The 19,912-nt window shown below is 41.3% G+C and overlaps 1 protein-coding gene across 2 annotated transcripts in view; it reads left to right on the top strand.

Annotated features, from left to right (window-relative positions):
- Nucleotides 1-19,912, top strand: part of fstl4 (follistatin-like 4) — a 139,550-nt gene that overhangs the window by 90,583 nt on the left and 29,055 nt on the right. For both annotated transcript variants that reach the window (XM_036524446.1, XM_036524444.1), the window contains exons 5-6: nucleotides 1,900-2,090; nucleotides 2,720-2,840. In XM_036524446.1, coding sequence (XP_036380339.1) covers nucleotides 1,900-2,090; nucleotides 2,720-2,840 — 312 coding nt within the window. The remainder of the gene's footprint in view (nucleotides 1-1,899; nucleotides 2,091-2,719; nucleotides 2,841-19,912) is intronic.

Here is a 19,912-nt window from a genome sequence, read left to right as displayed (position 1 = left end):
GGGTTTTTTTCTTTGTTTTGTTTGTATTTTCCTCAGTAGAATTAAAAAGGCACATGTGTCCAAAGCTTACATGGAGGCAATATAGCTGTATACAAATCAAAAGAAAGCTGTGAAGCAGTGATATGAGATTCTTTAAATCGTGCAGGCTCTTTATTTGTGCACTTTCAGGGCAAGGTTGTCTCTTGCACCCTTGTTTTTAAATGCTCTCTCATTGCCTGTCCATCATCAACATCATTACCCATTACCCTTCTCCTGGGAGTAACGTTAATAAGGGATTTAGCCAAGACCTTGCCATGTTTGCCAGCTGCAATTTATTGGCAAGGAGGACGTATGTGTGAGGTTATGAGACCTTTCAAAAAGAGGGAGATAATTGAGGGACTCGGATTAATGGTTGTGTCATGACAGCCGATCTCGAATCACCATTGACCTTTCCCGTAGAACACGGGCTTGATAGATGTACTTCATTACCGAGTTTTGACTTGAAAATAGAATCCTTCCCGCCATCTCCACGGCAGGCTCATCAATGATTGATCAGCTGGAGAATGCGGAAGGCAAAAAAAAAAAAAAAAAAACTGCTCAGGTGCAATGAAATGACCCAATGCCTTGCTAATGAATAAAAACCAAACCCTGTGACAGGTAACTCAGGAGTTTGGGGAGGGATTTTGTATCGAAAGGGAATTTTGACAGTGAATGGGCACAGAGGGAACACGTGACCGGGGGGGGTGTTGGTGGGCGGGCGGGGGGTAGGGGGGGGGGTTGGAGGGGGAGCTCCTTGGAGAGTTGTTAACAAGTTAACCATCTTGTAAGTGTCATCCTGGGACTCACAAGAATCGCTCTGCGGAGAGGGCCCACAATTTATTCATTAGGCAGCCGGTGGTTCACATCACGAACCTGGAAGATAAAACGATAGAGCAACATACAGTAATAAGGAGATAAGATCTCTCCCCAGCCCAAATGATACCGTGGCAGAGCGCAGGGTCTCTGCAGGAGGGCTAATGAGCAGGGTAAAGGAGATGCTGCTAGAGGTGGGGAAGAGGGGGCCGGTCTTGCTGGAGATTCACCTCTTTTTTTGTTGTTTTTTTTTTTTTAAACATTGTGGCCCTCTTTAGTATTCATTAGTCAAAAGCGAGGTTGAATCTCCCTGAACGAGGCGATGCAGTCTTCACAGGAGGGGGTCTCTCTCTCTTCAAAAGCAAGAGGGGACATTTTTAATGACTCCTTCATCTCAATAAGATTTTTTTTTCATTTCACTCATTGCCTCTTTTGAAACCCACACCCCTTTTTTCATGTTTCACACAGCCATGTCTAATAAACAAGGAACGATCTTCTTCATCCCTGTCTGGTCCCAGAGAACCTCACAGCATGTGGTGCACGTTTGCATAATTTTATTTCAAGTAAGGAGTAAACAGTTGCTGTACTTGATTAATCATGGCTATTTTCCTCCTTCCATGTATTTATCAGAGCCCGCATGCTGTAGAAACACAGGATTAGGTTAAAGCCTTGCAGCGTTTGAAACACTGGTGATAATCCTCCAGCAATAAAGGAGAGAAATGTAAAAGTACCCAAATGAGGGTATTTACAATTTGTATTCATGTGCATAAAGGCTTATGTTATAATTGATTGTACCCCCACAGGAAGTGCACACAAACACACATACACAGACACACAAACTTGCATGTGCACTCACAGATTCACATGCTTGTACACACAGACAGACAGACACACACACACAAAGACACAAAGACATGCGTGTGCAATGTTCATACACGTGTGCACACGCACACACATGCACACAAACGTACAAATCAAAGACTCAGCAGAATGGTGCCTTTCCAATGCAGCTCTGGTCAGCAGCCAGTGCACTGAAGTCTAAAGATTTTCTCATGTTGTGGCTTACAGGCGACACGTGCACAATGGCTGACTACAACAAGCTGAAGAGCATGTTGCTGGACATGCAGCCCAGGGACCTGAGCCTGGCGGGGCAGACGCAGGAAACACGCATGGACCAGAAGAGGGCTGTGGTGGATACCATGTTTAAGTATCTGGACATGGACAGAGATGGACACCTGGGCAGTGAAGAACTGGCACAGGTGGGATAATTACCACCACATATAGCCTACATTACTGATCCATTCAGAACACAAGCTGGGGGACTCTCAAGCCTCAGATAGGGATTTATTACCCTTATGGTAAACCTCAGGCTTAACTGAGATAGGTTTTTTGTTGTAATAATTGAATCAACTTTAAAATACATGAGGAATCAGTGGTCTCATTATTTTCATTGTCTTCAGTAACAGATATGTTTTAAACCTAGCTTTGGAATTATTTTTTTTTCTGACAATAACACTTGGATCAGACATAGGGTATATACTGTGAATGCTATGAAGCATATGTATGAAAAAAACTATCCATTACTACAGTACAGTAGAGGATCTCAATTCCCCAGCATAAACAAAAGTGAAAGATAAAAGAAATCTACTGCATGAAATAACAATGTTTGTGATTTATTTATTTCTCTGAACTTATTTGCAGTTGAATTTCCTCTCAGAGGCACAAAACAATTAAGATCTTTCACAACATGGCTGGAAATTGTTTAAAATCTTAAAAAAGACAAATCATCTTGAGGCATTTCCCTGTGGAGCGCGTGGTTTGTGATTGCTTTTTCTGAGGCGTCACCGAGGCAACTGAGACAAACTGTCCGATGTCATTTCCTGTGCAGATCTCAATGAAGGACCACCTGGAGGACAGCCTGCTGGAGTGCACCATGCAAGACCTCCTCCGATACGATGACTACAACAACGACGGCCACCTCACCCTGCAGGAGTTCTACACTGCATTCCGTGAGTCCACCCTCAGCTCTCTCAACATAATGCCGTTAGGCTGAAACTGGATCAGTGTGTGATCGGGAGGACAAACCAAGCCCATGCAGAGCGTGCTGCACCACACGGATCAACCAGGCGAAAAAAAACCAGCTAGGCAACCTGGCTTAAGAAAGCCAAATCATTGATCCAATGATGGGATTCAGGGATTGGATGGAAATAAATCCCAAAAATGTCACAGGTCCAGGATCAGGGCTGCTTACTCCTGTTTTAAAGTAGAGAATTTCATTGAAAGTCCAGTTCCGACAAAATGTGTATTTCTGCAATATTTTTACATTTACGCAATTATTAAAGAAATACATACATACATACATACATTAATATATAAATAAATAACTGGCCCAGAATGAACAGCTGGGTAGAAAATGTACATTCAATATACATATTTTTGACCAGTTCATCATATTGATTTTTGACCATCAAGTGTGTAAAACAAGCCATTTGTAATGCCAAGGGGACATTTTAAAAGCTTTAGTACTCAGAACAAAAAAACACAGGCCCATGAAGCCTCAGCAGTCATTAACCACAGTAATGACTGGTTTTAGTGGAATCATAGTTGTCATTACACAGTTATTTCTCCTTTAGCATCCAGATGGCCTGGAGTACCACTGTCCTCATTGTCTTTCATGCAGGGCGATGCTTCAAGATGTTTAACAGAGATGAGCAGGGGTGGGCAGGGACTGATAAAACCTGTAATTGTTCAAGCACCGTTCAAGGTTAACTGCACTGGCACAGTGCATAAAGAAAAAACCAAGGCTGTGATTTCAGATAACTTGCCACTAATTGTAGCCGATGCGGCTGTTTGAAACCGGGATTGGATTTCGCTTTGGCCTCTCCAGAGAGAGTTCCTTTCCTACAATGCCAGAAGACCCAGGTGTTCAGAGCAAGAGGCCACCCTTGGGGGACAACATTTAGTATTGATGTAACAGACTCAATATTCAGTATTTATTGTGCCGTGCACAAGTAACAGAAGAGTAAGGACTGCAAAGAGATAATCTGCTCATTTGAAGGAGCTGAGCTGGAATTGTCAGAGCAGTTTTAAATCTTCTTGGCAAGCTGACAGTCTGCTCTGGATACGCTTTCATTGCTAGCACATTGTGATTGCTGAGATCTGAGTAATCAGCGCATCGGAAAGCGTAACATCGTTTTTAATGCCGAGGCTCTGCGTGTTCAAAAATAAATCCAGTGACTCACATGTTTTGTCTGAAGCTGGAATGGAATGCTTCCCTTTCATGTTACTGAATGGAAGAAAAAAACAAAACCAAAGAAATTCGAGGATATGCAGGTCTGACAGTAGTAAGCGAGACCTGTCAGAAATAACTTGATCTGGGGTCAGTCTGGGGCAGATACGCTGGCGGGTCAGATTGGGGTGAAACGTCTGCTTTGAGTCATATTACTGGTTTGAGCCACGATCCTAATACACTGATGGACATTTAAATCAGGGGAGATGGTACTAGGGCATGTGTGGAGGGAGGGAGGGGGTGTTGGGGGACTTTAGGAATAATGCTATTCCATACAGCAGCCTGTCCCAACCACCCACACACACACACACACACACACACACACACACACACACACACACACATACTGTGAGTCTATTTGTTTTTCATCGCTCCTTTTAATAGAGGAATCATGAGGACCCAGCGAGCTTTGCTGACAGGCGCAGTCAGCAGATCTGCTTAATTAATCAAGTTGCTGGAAAAAAGAGAGAGAGAGGGAGTGAAAAAAGAGAGGGGGGGGAAAGGAGAAAGAGATGGAGAGAAGGGGGGGACGGGGGGGACGGGACGGGGGGGGGTTGGGGGGGCACAGGGCTGTTGGCAGAGGCGTGGGCCCTGCCGTCAGCAGCTGGCAGAACGTGTTGAGGGGAAGAGATTGCGGTGGGTGCCCGGTGGAGTCTGAAGGTCAGCAGGGCAGCACATGGCAGTCCTTGTCTCTGTATGATGTATATCCTCCATGGGGGAAGATTACACAGGCCAGCAGAAAGGTCTGCTTATCACAAGGAGATCACTGCTCCCTCAGAGACGCAAATTAAACATTAGCTGGAGAAAGTCAACTCAACTGCCCCAAAAAAAGATGAGGATTTTCGGATTTTTTCCCTTTTTTTGTGTGTGTTTTGGCTGTTTTTTTAAAGCTATGTCACCCTTTGATTTGTTGCATAAGAGGTAGGTGGGATGAGGTTGTCTCAAAGGCACTACCCAAAAAACCTTGTTTTACATTTAATGGAATGAATGTAATTTTTCTTGTCCTGTAGACTTAACAGAATGCTTATAACCTTCTACCAATAAACACATTCAACTCATTACAAAAAAAGAAGCTAGTTATTCGGTAATTATTTCACTCAGGAATTTCAAATATTGTAACAGAGCCACAAATAACAGAGCCACCTTAATGGGGTCTGTACTTACATTTTAAACATGTGGGGTTTTTTTGGCACAAATATTTAAACACCCTAAAGCTGAGTTGTAGACATGCCTATTGAGGAAAAGCCATAGGTGAATTCACCCACTGCTGTCTACTTATCGGATTACATGCCAGATTCCTGAAGAACTCAGGCTCTCTTTAAATACGGCCTCCCAGTAGGGTCCTTTGTGATATTTTTTTCACAGCAGTCCTATATCAGAGGGCACAGCTGCAATTAATTTATCATGGTCCGGAGTAGCTGCTGTGCCGTTGACCCACACAAAATGTACAGCACCGCTACTGAAGGACAAACCAAGAGGGAGGAACTGAGTAACAGGAAGAAGGAGGTCAAAGGTCGGTTAGACTCCGGGTGTTAGCCAAAGTGGATCCATGTATCCTGTCCATCAAAAAGGGAACATGTTGGAGTGTTATGACCACATCATGAGTGGAGGCATGGGGAGAGGATGGACCATCTGGGCAGTGCACCATGAGCTTGCATTTATAATGGCATCAAATTTGTGCACATTTATCCTTCATTTGTGATGATGTGTAGTCGTTTTCCCCTCGAGCTCTTTATATTGCGTTATGAAAATTTTAAAGCAGACCCTTAAACAGTGCATTTTTTTTTGCAGCACACGGGTGTTCAATAAATAATCCTGTCAAGATCGGGGTTTCATTTGCTTTGGAAATCGTTATAGTTATTCAAAACTGTCATCTGGCTTGTTTGTGTTGTTTGCTACCAGGTGCTCAAACCGTTCTGCAAAAGACGTAAGCACGCCCAAAAGAGCTTTTTTAGGGCCCTCTTCCTGTTTTATCTGCAGCCATGTGTTGTGCGGGTAAACCGTCGCCCTCACGTCAGCTCCCGCGGCTGCTTTCAGCCGTGCCACTCTCCAAAGACCCCCCCCCCCCCCCCCCCCCCCATGACTTAACGGACGGTGCGGCTAATTGTGAACATCTGTAAGGCCTTCCACTGCTCTCCCCCGTGTCAGCCGCGATCTTCGCGCGACAGCAGGCCGACGAGGCTACCGCGTCAGGCTTTACCGCCCCGTCACCCGCGTGCCTGAGGGAGTGTGCATCAGAAACAGGGGCCGCCTCTCCCCCTCCCCACCCCCGGCTTGCGGCGCGGCCCCCCCAGCTCTGCACCGGCCACTGCGGCTCATCTCTGCCGCCCGCCGTCACACGGCGTAAAGCCCGCCATTTGTTTTCCCCTGCATACCGAGGTGAGACGAGACGAGAATCCCCATGGCAACAGTAGGTGCCATCCTAATCTTGGAATAATCTCCTTGTGATGCACTTAACGATCCGGCACCATGCTGTCTCTGTGCAGTGCTCTGTCCACCCATACCCCCCTGCACCCCCCAACCACCCCACCACCCAACCCCCGGTTCAGGAGGACAAGGGAGTGCAATGATTTTGTTGCTGTGGGTGTTGTTGTTGAATAATTTTACTCATTTTAATACACTGCAGATGTTGTGTTGTGTGCAGTGTTAAGTGTTAAGAGGAATTTTGGGGCTACATGCTGCATGCTAGAATTCAAAGTTGAAACTGTCATTTGTTACTAAATTTCATATGATTTAGTGATTAAAATAATACCAATAAATAATAGAAAATTAAATCTTTTTTTAATGAGCTGGTTATATTACAGTACAAACTCTGAAGAGAAATACAACTGTGTTGATAATATCCCTTTTAGTCATTTTTGTAACAAGGCATCAACTAGCTAGGTATAAGGCAACATGTAGCTGTAGAGAAACACATTGTGAAAAGGGACTGGTAGCATAAGAGCAGTTATGTAGCATTATTGTAGTTATCCTGTATAGTAATTACTGCAAAGAAGGAAGAAAACCCTCTCATGCAAAACAAAAGCCACAATCATGTTAGGTAGACACCTCTGGGTCTTTCACGTGGCAATATAAATGTCAAAGAAAGTCAGTTCAGCTGATAAAGGCTCACAAGCAATGCACATGTTTTTAAGGAGGGTAATGTCTTTGGTAAATAAGGAAAGTGCTTTTTCTGCAATGCGGGGCTAACAGTTCTACTGCTCTCAGATATTATGCGGAATGTTATTTTGGACTGTAATTTAAAAAAATGTATTGTTTATGAATGTCCAATTGTTTATGGAAAGTGCATGATTCTAGGGGTACCACACATGGTGAATGTATGACCTCTCAAAAAGGATAGGGATTCAATGTTAGGCTTTATATACATTACTGTATATGACTATATTATTACTGTAAATAAAACGTAATATAAGCCACTATGAAATCGGGTTTCACCACCAGTGAGTCTATAATCGGATCAAAGTAATGTATCAATAAACAGATGGATGAGTGAACAAACAGACTGTTGAGAGCTTATTATCATTAGTGAGGCAAAATAATTATCCAATGAAGACCACTTTTAAAGATTTTTAAAATGTATGTTTGCTTTTACTCCAACTCGTATACAGAATTCCGAATTCCAGAATCTAAAAGGAAGTATTGATTGCTTTGCCTGGACACCATTGCAATTAATTAGAGAACCGACTTCCAAACAGAATAACAAAAACAACACATTTAAATATAGTACCTCACTCCACCACTACAGTGGGAGCAACAGGCTGAGTCATTAAAAAAACCCCACAGAACCCAGGCTTGAGAACTATTGTGATGTAAATTGTCTGATTTCTGCGATAATTGTGCAATCACTTCGTTAAGGATAATCCCTGTGTCTGTTCATTCCATTAGAGTGTAATAATTTTCCTAATTAAGTGTGGAGATGCTTATCCTTCTGAATGAGTTGGGGGACCTTTTGCCTCCTCGCGTTCAGGACTGCTAGATTCCCCCCGTCCCAGAGTTTCTGTTTTCTCCATCAAATTGCATTAGTGCTCGGGCACAGGCGCACCATTATTCCCGCACAGGCCCCCGGCTGTTAGCCGCACAGTATGTGGTCTTCTTTTATCATGTCTCAGACTCCTACTCAAAGTGGGAAATAATTCATTATCATGGCTCCATTGATTTGCTCCTTCTGTGGGGCTTTGCTCTCCTCCGACTTCAAACAAGTGCATCAGGGAGTTGAGTGTCTCCTCTCGCGTAAAAAAAAAAAAAAAAAAAAGCAATGCGGCCAGAGAAAATGCTCCTCTGATCAGCTCAAACCATCCCAGGCATCGAGGCGCCTCTTTCCCCCATCTCCAGTCTGAAAATGTGTTTTCCCTTGGAACAAAGGAGGTAATGGGATAAAAAACGGATAGTGTATCCTGCCCAAAATACAGCCCTTGAGAGGCAAAGCTGTACTTGTGGCAAATGCAATTTTGTGTTGCAAGCTGGACGGGAGGACGTGCTGTGCATTACTTCTACAGGTGGCTGTAGAAGTTTCTTCAGAAATACTGTGGTATGGTATGTGGTAATCTGTTTATGCTTCTACTTTTTAATCATTACAGATCAAGAGATAGATACAATATTAGTGAATTTCACACCTGTAAAAGTATAGAGTACTTTAATTTTTAACACTATATTTTCCTTTTTTAAAATCAATACATCAGTAAATACAATGCTCTTGCATGGTTCTTCCATTTGAAATTCTCTCATTAAAGGCATGAGAAGGGTCAATCCTTTGAGTTACGTCATGTTTAGATGCACATTTTAAATTTCAATTTCTGGGAGCGATAACATTCATTGAAATGTATTTTTCAATAAACTCACTCCATGCCAAAATGTTCCCCAGGCTGAAACGATGAAATCTGTTTCAGTTCTAAGGAGAACCCTCAAAGAGAGGGCAAGAAAATGACCTCCGCCCTTATCCAGATCTCCCATCAGCTCAGTGGACTTCACCTGAGAGAAAGAGGGAAAAAGAGACAGAGAAGGGGCGAATTAGAGAATAAGAGGGGGACATTTGCTGAGATAAAATTTGACATCCAATTTCACACCTTCATACAGATATTCAACCTGGAAAATTCTGGTAAAAAAAGAGAGAAAACATTTCAAATTATTTTTCGAGTTCTCTCAAAATCTGACTGATGCACATATCTTATAAACCATAAATTGCCTTTCTGTGAAAAAGGTTTTGGCATGAAGATGACAACACGTGGTCTCAGCAGTTCATATCAGGGACGTACCACGGGTCACAGTCTAAACTTAGCGGTTCGCTAACTGGGTGCCAAAGCGAACTGGCTCAGGCTGAGGGCTAGCAAAGCCGTTAATGCAGGTGGTGGCTGTGTTCCACCACCCGCCCCACCCACCGTGCCAGCCAATCGCTTCACCCCCCTGCTTGTTTCCTCTCCGGTAGGCTGATGAAGATGATTGGTCACGGTGGCTGATAAAGCTGATTCGCCGGGGTGGTGAGGGACCTCGTGGATGCTTTTTGGAGGGAGCCAAAGCAGCCTTTGTGCGGCTCGCAGATGTTGGGGAGTGACAGAATCCATGGAGAGCTTTTGCAAACGTGGCCACGCACAGCCGGCCTTTTTTGTCCTCCTACAAGCGCTGTTGCTTTTCAGAACCGCAGAGCTTGGCGTGACTCTGTACAGCATATTGATTAGACCCAGAGTTGCAGAGCATACCTTTAATCTGTTGCAACCAACACTAATCTGTTTTTCGTCTGGTACAGCCTTATATGAAAAGAGAGCACACTGTTAGCTCTACGTCCCACCATGTTAACAGATGTTCTTTTGCGCCGGGCTGCACCCTTTTACAGGGACTGAATACCCCAGAGTCAGAGAAACAGTAGTGAGGGAGTCAGATTGAGCATACCCCCCAGCGAGGATTCGCTACTGATGAGAGGCTTTCCCATGGGGTGTCCGGTTAGTAACTTCTCCATCATCTCCATCTGTCGACTGAGGTCTCGACCCTTGGAAGTCATCTTTTCAGCAGCGCACCTGTTGCACCTTTTTGAAAGGATAAATCAAGCACACCAGTGACGTATGTATTCATCCGCAGTGATGGGAGTGTCCCAAGTGCAAAACCCTTTAAATGGAGATGAAACCTTTTGTTTTTTCAAACCAAACACTGAGGTGCCTCTCATTCAGACAGGGTTCAGCCACAGTGAGGCAACTGCACTGTGAATGTGCCTACGGAGGAGGAGGTTGCTGCAGGCTATTGAGAAAGAGCACTTCAAACCCACAAGTCTCCACACACAGTGCCGCACGGCCACTTCCTGTGAGCGCACCCTCTAGCAATACACTCACTTCCTCTGAGTGTTCTTGCTTCTCCCCCTTCGGTGCAGAATCACACAGAGAATACTTAAATTCACATGTTTTGCTCCATATATAATGCTTATCTACTGTTTGCATTTGTACAGAGAATTATTCTTATCCCTAACACTGTCTTACATAGTTCATTACAAAAGAACGCAAAAAACAGTGCAGTGGTTAATCTCTCAATTTGAAAACTATCAAAAAAATGTAATCTAAACAATTACTTTTCAATGCATGCCTAAATAAAATTTCTGTTGCTGTGGGGATGCATTCCATGTGCACTTGGATTCAGAAAAGAATTAGTGGATGCAGTTTCATGACAAAATAATGGAAATCTCATTTAAATTGATTGTCTCACGCCAGTAACATCTGCTTGAAGGTTAAATGTCTGCACCTGCTGCAGACTGCAATCTTTGACACAGAGAACTTTGAGCAGAGAACTTTGATAGAACTTCATTGTTGTTTATTTTCTTTTGAGCATGGAAAGCAGTTTTTTTTCTCCTTTCACACAAACCAATTTACCGTTACCCAATATGGTACTTCTCACGTTTTAAAACCTGTCACCATGGCAACTGCATTGCAACAATAAGAAGCAGGTCCACGCCCCAGCAGGAGTGATTATCCCTTGTTTACCACGCTATGTTTAAATGAAGTTATTTTCACACAGGAATGCATTCTTTGTGGAAAGACGGTTGTAGACTTACAGCAGAATTTTGAGAATATTGTCTGTTACATATACTTTTTTTTATTATCCTACACACAGTATGGCTTGTAGTTTCAAATACAAGCATACCTCTGTTAATGACTGAGGAGAAAGAACTGTTTGAATTGCCTCTTGTGATTTCTGGAGAACAAAATGAAACACCTTTTAACATAGAATACATTGTAATGAAGGTGCTTCGTAACAATGAGTTAACTGAGGTATGCCTGTATATGGTTTTAAAACATGTTTTAGTCAAAAAAATAATGATAAGATGTGCCAGAGCCACAAAAGATAAGCTTCCTGCAATTGGCAGGAATGTGGAAAATTTTAACCTGGATCAAGTTTCACTTATTTAACCAATGAGTCTGACGTCCTAACTTAAGAGACTTGAGTCAAGTCAGCTCAAGTCAAAAGTCACCAGAATGAGACTCAGGCGCCAATTTAAAAGTCTGATGTCTCAAATCTGAATGGTATTCATCTAGCAATTGTAACATAGCGGTCACACTAAAGTTTGTTGTATGTTTGACCATATTTTAATGAATATACTGTATTTTACAAATGGCTCTTACTGAGTTATAAATAATTTTCAATTTCCAACTATTGCTATTTGGACTAAAGCAACATCTGTTGTCCATGAATATGAGTAATCCGAGTCCAATTCAGCTAAAATGAATAATAATGACACAGTTAACAATTATAATATATGCCCTCTACTGATTTATCCTTGAAAAATTAGAAGAACATAAATGGAAATAATCGCTTTCCAGACTGATTGATGGGCCACGTGGTTACTATCATGTGTAGAGTATTTGTCGGTTAGTTAACTAGCTACAGCTGAATGGAATGGCTGGACACATGCAGAATGACCTAGGTAGGTAGTGATATAGCTACTGTCCTGTATGTACCGACAGAAGATGCTGTGTCGGTGGTCATGAGTGCTAGGGAAGGAGGAAAGGTGACGCAACCGAGCAGAGCAGTGAAGGGGAACATTTATCTCAGACGCTGTTAGATTTTTTGTATTTTGTATTTTGCCTTGTCAAGCTCCAAGTCTGAAGTCGTTTAATATTTGATTGGTTGTGTGACTCAAATCTCTGAAAAGGTGATTCACAGGTGGTCATCCAGACTTCCTGTGGTCCTACAGTACGTCGCTATGAGATACAGGGCAACGGGTCAGGGTTAGGGTTAGGGTTAGGTTGGGCCTTAAATCGTTCATCAGCTTCATCAAATTGTGAAGCATTTTCAAATCTATTGTTTTAAATTATTTTGGCTAAATCTTCCTCCAGGAAAAATCTGCATTGTCCTCACAGATAATATATTAAGATTTTTTTTCTTCTCAAGGTGTAGATATGGGGTATGAAACCACTGCTCTAAAATGAACCTCGTTTAACTCAGACACCGCCTCTCTGTTTAAAATGGGCTACAGCAGAGATTACAATGCACTGTGTAATTTCCCTTATTGAAAAAGGTGTTGAAATAAAGAGTTGATTGATCCCAACTGGTGGCTTTTAAAAATCAATGACGGCTGGTTATGTTAATTGTAGGCTCTGTGTGTTCAGATGGAGAAGACGTTCGTACTTCATTCCTTTTTCTTTGTCTGGGGAAAGGGAAGGATTCTAATTTAAAAAATGATCATTTCCCTTTAATGTCTTTTGTTGTCAAAGTTTCAAAGGCATCAAAAATATGGTGAATACTCATAAATACACATTAGAAAGAGATTTTGAAATGCGTCAGAACTGAATCCCTTTGTTCTTGGCCAACTACATTGTGTATTTCACTCAGGTATGCAGTATAGATGAGTTGGATATGTCTTTTTATGATGGTGGTTCCAAGCCTTCTGTAAATATACTGTATTAATAATCTTGAAATAAAACAACTAATTTTATCTCAGTATCTAAAATAAATATTAACTTCACATTTAGATGAAAATTAAAACTTGCGCAAATGTTTAAAGCACTGTATCTGTGAATATGAAATGAAACTATGCCAACCAGCAATCAACATGACTGATAGTTAGCTAGCAGTGCAAAGCCAAAAAACAGTTGTTTATAGTTGCCATGCTTTCATAATGCCTCTTTATGAAAGATATATGTATATACAAACTAGGGATGGTAAGATTCACCAATTCACATCGGTGCACCGGCATAAAAGTTCATGATGCGATTTCCCTGATTAAAAAAGTATGCACCGGATACAATTTGGGATGAACTCGGGATGCATCGTTTCTAACATCTTTGCATTGGTAAAATCTGATTTATTTATATATAATTATTAGTAGAGGCCTTATTCCTTTATTATTTAGAAATGTGACCAATAATTTTGTATTTAGATTCCTCCTCTCTAAACTGTTTCTCAAGCACGCTCTCTCATCTCCACTGCTGTCAGTGGCCAATACCCGTCATAATACTCGGCCAAGTCTCGTGCGAGTTGGAGGCGTGTCTGGGTGAGTCACAGATTATCATGGAGGAGGAAGAGCTACACGTTCCACCGAATTTCTACAAATCAAATGGTTGGCGACACTTAGGATTTTTAAGAGAGATGGACAATTTGACAAGACTCATGCAATTTGCAAAATATGCCATGCCGCTATAAAGAAAAGATACAGCATAAATGAGATGCTTACTGAGTTGCAGTACTAGAGAAATAAATATGTGAAGTAAAAATGGCACTTTTTTAGTTAATTTATGATTTTCCGTGTGCTTAAGAAGAATCAATCAAACTATCTGTACCATATTGAATTGCATAGCATCATATTCTTTTGCATTGCATTGTATTGCATTGAATTGCATTGTGTTGAATCAAATCGTGTCGAATCACACTGCGTCACAATAGGGGTGAATCGTATTGTATCGCATTAGTAGTTGCTTCCTATGTATCTTAAATGTATCGGATCATTGACAATGCATCGAGATGTGTATCGCATTGGCCTCAGTGATGGAGATGCACATCCCTAATACAAACATTCAAAATGAATGTGGTTAATCAGACTCACCCCTGCATTCAGTCAAACCTACCAGGTCTTTTTAAAGGAAAGTACTATTCAATCAAAAATATTCACTTTTTCTGTTAGAGAACATTTAGCATGGCACACACAAGGATCATTCACATATGATCTGCCAACTATGACGTAACATGGATGCACACAAGTGTCTTCAATTAGCCTTCAATTTGTTCATTTATCTTTCAAAATAGCTGCTGTGACCTTTGCGATTGGCCTGTGATTTTCTTACAAAATAGAATAGAGCTTCTGATTTTAATTTATGACTCAGTAGGCACATTGACATATGAATGATCCAAAATCTCAGTCTTCCATAACAGAGTTTTAAGGGTGGAATGACATCACTGAATTGTTTAAGGGAAAAATTCAGCCTGAAGCAATATTTCTTTTAAAATCCTGTTACTCTATTCAACAGAAACATTCAGACCACACCTTCATGTAATATTCATGCAACATTCACTTGTAATAAGATGCACATATCTTAAAATGTTAAATCTACTTTGAGATCTACTTTACCATAGAAATCTACTTTGCTCTTATTCAGGTTCCATGCATCAGAAGGGCGTTATCTCTGCTCCTGTGTTTGAGTGAGGGGGCGATTACAATCACAGTGACTGTTCACCATGGGGGAGCACAGTGTGAAAAGATCTATTTGCAGATAATATACTGCATAGCAATATACTACTAAATATAATTATCAGCAGACATGACCAACAAAATATGTGTCCTATCTAAATTAACGGATGGAAGAACTGGAAATGAAAATGTATTTTTCTTCAAGTGATTTCTCACTGTCCTTTAGTACTTATTAATACCAGGGAACCACTGACATTATGTATGCATATGTACACTGTATGGCAGTTCCAGTCAGAGTATTCTTCCTGCAGTAAATGACCAAAAGTAGCAATAGTTTATATCTACAGTATGCATAGTGATTGTAGCCATGACTGAGCCAGATTCCAGTTTGGAATATAATAACTTATGATAATAATAAAGGTGGTAGCACTGGGAGATAATGTATAATCTAGGTAAGAGACCCCCACACCCCCACGTTAGTAACATTTTGACTGGAAAGTAAGTATTCAGTAGTATTATGTGTATTTTGACATTAATTACCACATTCCTTTTTCATTGAAACTCGTGAAAAATATGCAATTTATGCATTTTCACAGTCATTAACTTTGTCATCAAAAACGAATGAAAATCTCAGGGCAAGAGAAGATCGAAGAGCAGACTTTTTTCAACATACAGGGTTTGACCTGTATTACACATAAAGACAAAATAAAAGATTTGAACTTTGTACTTCTCATGCCATCTCTGCTCAGAAAATCGAAATCGGGGGAATGAAATTGCATTTCTTCCTTCAACCTCTCCTGACATGGAGCCAGACACCAGATACTGGGGAAGGCTCCATTGGCCTCCCGTCATATCACTCCACTGTTTTATTTTTCACCTGAACCCAACCTGACCCCCATCACCCCCCCCCCCCCCATCCACCTCAGCCTGCCACGGTGGGCCATCCTCCACAACATCTGTGGGCGAGAGAATTCACACAGGCCGCGCATTGTCAACACGCATTTGCCGTGAATTCTCTGTGATCGTCTGCGAAGCTGTGTTTGCGGTTCGCTCCTCGCCGCTCCTCCTCTGCCGTCTGAAATAAGCGGTGCGGTGCGGCGCTGGAAGGCTGGCATCTTCCCCCCCGGGCTACCGCCCTCTGACCATGTCTCCTCTCCTCCTGAGTTGTCAGACATCCGCCTACATGAACGGACTCGGCCCTGACGCTTCTGTCTGGTGCTGACTTCCGGAGAGGGTTACAGCTTGCTCTGACCTTCACGGTTTAATTACATGCAGGTCGTTGGCTTTTGGGTTGACTTAGAAGGATAGTGCCAGCTGTAACCCTAATGACATTCAGCCGTCATCACCTTAGGCAGCATTTACAACCCTGAAACTATTCCTGGGACAAATTACAAGACACTAATTGTTTTGTCCTTTGTACTTTGTGACAAGCAGTTTGATCTAAAACCTTTTTTTTTCTGCCTCTGTACCTCACCAGCTTTACAGCTCTTCTGACTAGAGTTAACATGATCCTACAGGTATAATTGAGTTTATTAACTTTAGTGGGGGAAACAGTCCTCAGCAGATGCTGTCTCTATCTATGCGGGCACTGTAGCCTAAGCCTTCTCCTTAGCGTGAAGGGGGAAGGCAGTCCAAAAGGAATTAGATTATTGTTGATGGAAAGCTTTAAAGCTGTCACTATTATACCTGTTATATACAGTCACTCTTCCTTTTTTTCCCATGCTATTACACTGCTGCTAAATCATTCAGCAGGTGCTCTTGCAGCCCTCTCCATTTGGCACGCTGAGCAATGGGAATGTCATGTAAATAACAATGTAAATGTCATGTAAAAAGAGAGGTTTTCCTCTTCACTTATCCAGTAAGGTCCTGGATATATCTTCATTGTCAGAGATGTTTACACCCAGTCCTGGATATGTCTTTACTGCCAGAGATGCTTACACCCAGTCCTGGATATGTCTTTATTGTCAGAGATGTTTACACCCAGTCCTGGATATGTCTTTATTGTCAGAGATGCTTACCCCCAGTCCTGGATCTATTTTTATTGTCAGAGATCATTACACCCATCCCTGGATGTAACATTATTGCCAGAGATGCTTACCCCCAGCCTGGAGATATCTTTATTGTATGAGATGCTTACCTCCAGCCTGGCTATGTCTTTATTGTCAAAGATGCTTATCCCCAGTGCTGGATCTGTTTTTATTGTCAGAGATCATTACACCCATCCCTGGATATAACATTATTGCCAGAGATGCTTACCCCCAGCCTGGAGATATCTTTATTGTATGAGATGCTTACCTCTAGCCTGGCTATGTCTTTATTGCCAGAGATGCTTACCCCCAGTCCTGGAATGGTCCTTATTGTTAGGGATGCTTGCCCCCTGCTCAGCATATCACTAAGGGAATGATTCCTTCCATCCCCAAAGTTTGTACAGCCTTAACTCTCAGGGACCACTTTATTTTGACAGTGCTGCTTTTGTTGTATTTTTAACAATATTTCATTTTCTTTTCAAGATAAAAGTGGTGTGAATTGCAAAAAATATAACTGTTCCTGAATACCAGTACTGAGAGCCAAGGCAAACCAGTGCAATAAAATGATGAGTGTGCCCAGAATTAATCAGCACTCGTTAGCTAGCTCCACACTAGTTCCCTGGAAATGATTGTGCGTTTTATCTGTGTGCAGATCTATGAGCCGGTGGGAAAGAGCATTCCTTACACCTGCAACAGTCCATTAAGGGCTGTAGGATTTCAGATGTTGGTTTCATTTATTTCCTCTTCTCCCTTATCTCTCTTTTTTAGCTCAGTGTGTTTTGAATGCCTGGAAGTCTCTGAAGTGGAAGCGTTGATGATAAAAGTCTAACACTGACAAATCTCTCATGTCTATATAGGAATCAAATATTAGTCTCTACACTTGCAGCTGACACACGAGTGGTAATTGCTTGTCAGCTGAGACATCTAGATGGCTTGATACCTGGCTGCATAGCTAGCACAGTGGTTCTGTTTTCTTCTTGAGGATGGGTAGGGTAGAATCAGCACTGAAATCCCATGCAAAATGAATACAGATATTAAAAAGTTTAATATTTGTGTTGTGTTCAAAGTACAGCAACTGCCATTGAGATTTGTTAATTAAACAAGCAGACATGTAATACATGTCGTTGTAAACCAACCAAAATACCTTCATAAAAAATTTAATAACATCATCTGTTAATAGATGACCTTCTAGGACACAGAAAATAGATTTTAGTGTGTGAATCAGTTATTTGAGGTCCATTCAGTCAAAATGGGATTTGTGTTTCAAAAGATAATTGTTTGATCCATATACACTGAATATATAATTAAAAACTAGTATAATTAAAAACTAGTACTGTTATGAACACATACCTAGACTATATAATAAACATATTCATTATCATTTTCACATACCTTTATTGCATAATAAAGTCTAAATACATGGATACTGATTTCTACATGATCTTGGTCATATTTGGGCTTGGTGGTGCCCCCTAGACTCTGGTGAAGAAGAAGGTGGTCTAAGCTGTTTAGGAATTGTCCTAGGGTGCACCACTGAGCCAAAATATAACCCAAATCACATTTTTCATGGCTGGTCTACTGTCACACTAAAATATGAAGCACACGTTAACCATCCCCTCTTTCCCGAACTGCTTGTTGAAATACTAATGAGTATGACTTCTTACAGATTAGTCAGTGTTTTAACATATTGAGATATGTCTATATTATTTCTTCAAGGAAGATGCAACTACCCATCAATTCCAAAGGTGAACTAACTCCTCAGAGGGTGGACTGTAAGCATTTTTGCATGTTTGCATTTTTTTAAATTTTGGATGAATTGTTTCTTCAGAAGAAAGGCCTTTTTGTAGTATTTCCTATTTTGTAGTATTTAGTATTGTGGCACTACTGGTCCGGTGGTTCTGAAGAACACTCTTCGACACACAGTGAAAAACACTTACGAAAATTGCTCAGATCAGCAACAGACTCAGGATCAGGTCCTAATTGTATAACCTCAGGATGTGCCAGCTCATTCAATAAAACCAGTCCACTGTCACAGGTAATCGTGCTGATAAGATTACATTAGAACTAGCAGATTTTCCTGTTGATACTGTTGTGTGTGTTTGCGGTGAGGTCTCCTGGGAGAGGCCCCTCCGTATAGATCCTCATTTAAATTAAGTACAGCACAACACTGTTTTGCGTTGGTTATAGGAAAGAGCAGCCAGCACTATAGATACGGATATACATCACTGCTTTAGTACATCTCAATTTTTATGTGTCAAATGAGTTACATTTGCACAATTATGCAGATTGGTCAGAAGAGTTAAATATAGTAAAAAAAAAAAAAAAAAAAAACAGAATCATTAAAAAATCATGTCATTGAAACAGAGCTGTTCCTTGGGAGCACTGAAGAAAACTAATAAGATGAAGGCTGAAGAAAGAAGAAAGTACAAAATTTATTTTCAGCATTATTGTTTCCCTGTATATGTATTTTCATATATAGGCCAGAACCAGGGGTTTGAACATGATATGAGCAGTGAATGGAACCCAATGATGCGGAAACAAGGAGAGGGGAGACAAGGGTGTATTTTGGACGGTTGAAGACAAGTCTAGTAGTGTTCTGAATGAGCTGAAATGGTCCAGTGACACAGGCAGGGATGCCACATTGTAAAAAACTGGCCTGTTGGAATTCCAGTGGTCCACTTGCAGGAATGGTGCCTAGCAGGTGTTAAACAGGGACAAAAAAACATGGTATGACAGAAAAAGTGTATTTGCTGGACATATATTCTGCTGAAAAAAAATGTACAAATGGTATGGTCTTAATTTTTAGCACATTCATACTGCGCCGTAACTATAAAGTATATATCGTATGAGAAAAAATGACAGCTGTGACTTGCACATATGCCTGGACAACCACGGGTAAGCAATGCTGTCTGTGCAATGGAGGTTAAATTTGAAATTGCAGTGAATATTTACAGTCAGGCCATCCATATCAGAATTGTACATTTATTTTACAGTTTATTGACAGAACAGTTTCTGAGTAGATTATTGTCAAGTTTCCCCACTATGCATAAAAGCATACAGTAGCATACTATATAAAATTCCAATGCCATGTTAAATATAGCTTTTTACCTCACAAAATACAGGTACCGCTAACAGTGCAGCCAACAGCGAGGAGCAGAGCTCCAA

Source organism: Megalops cyprinoides, chromosome 3, assembly GCF_013368585.1.
Source record: "Megalops cyprinoides isolate fMegCyp1 chromosome 3, fMegCyp1.pri, whole genome shotgun sequence".
NCBI classification, from domain to species: Eukaryota; Metazoa; Chordata; class Actinopteri; order Elopiformes; family Megalopidae; genus Megalops; species Megalops cyprinoides.
This window is presented reverse-complemented; position numbering and strand designations above follow the sequence as displayed.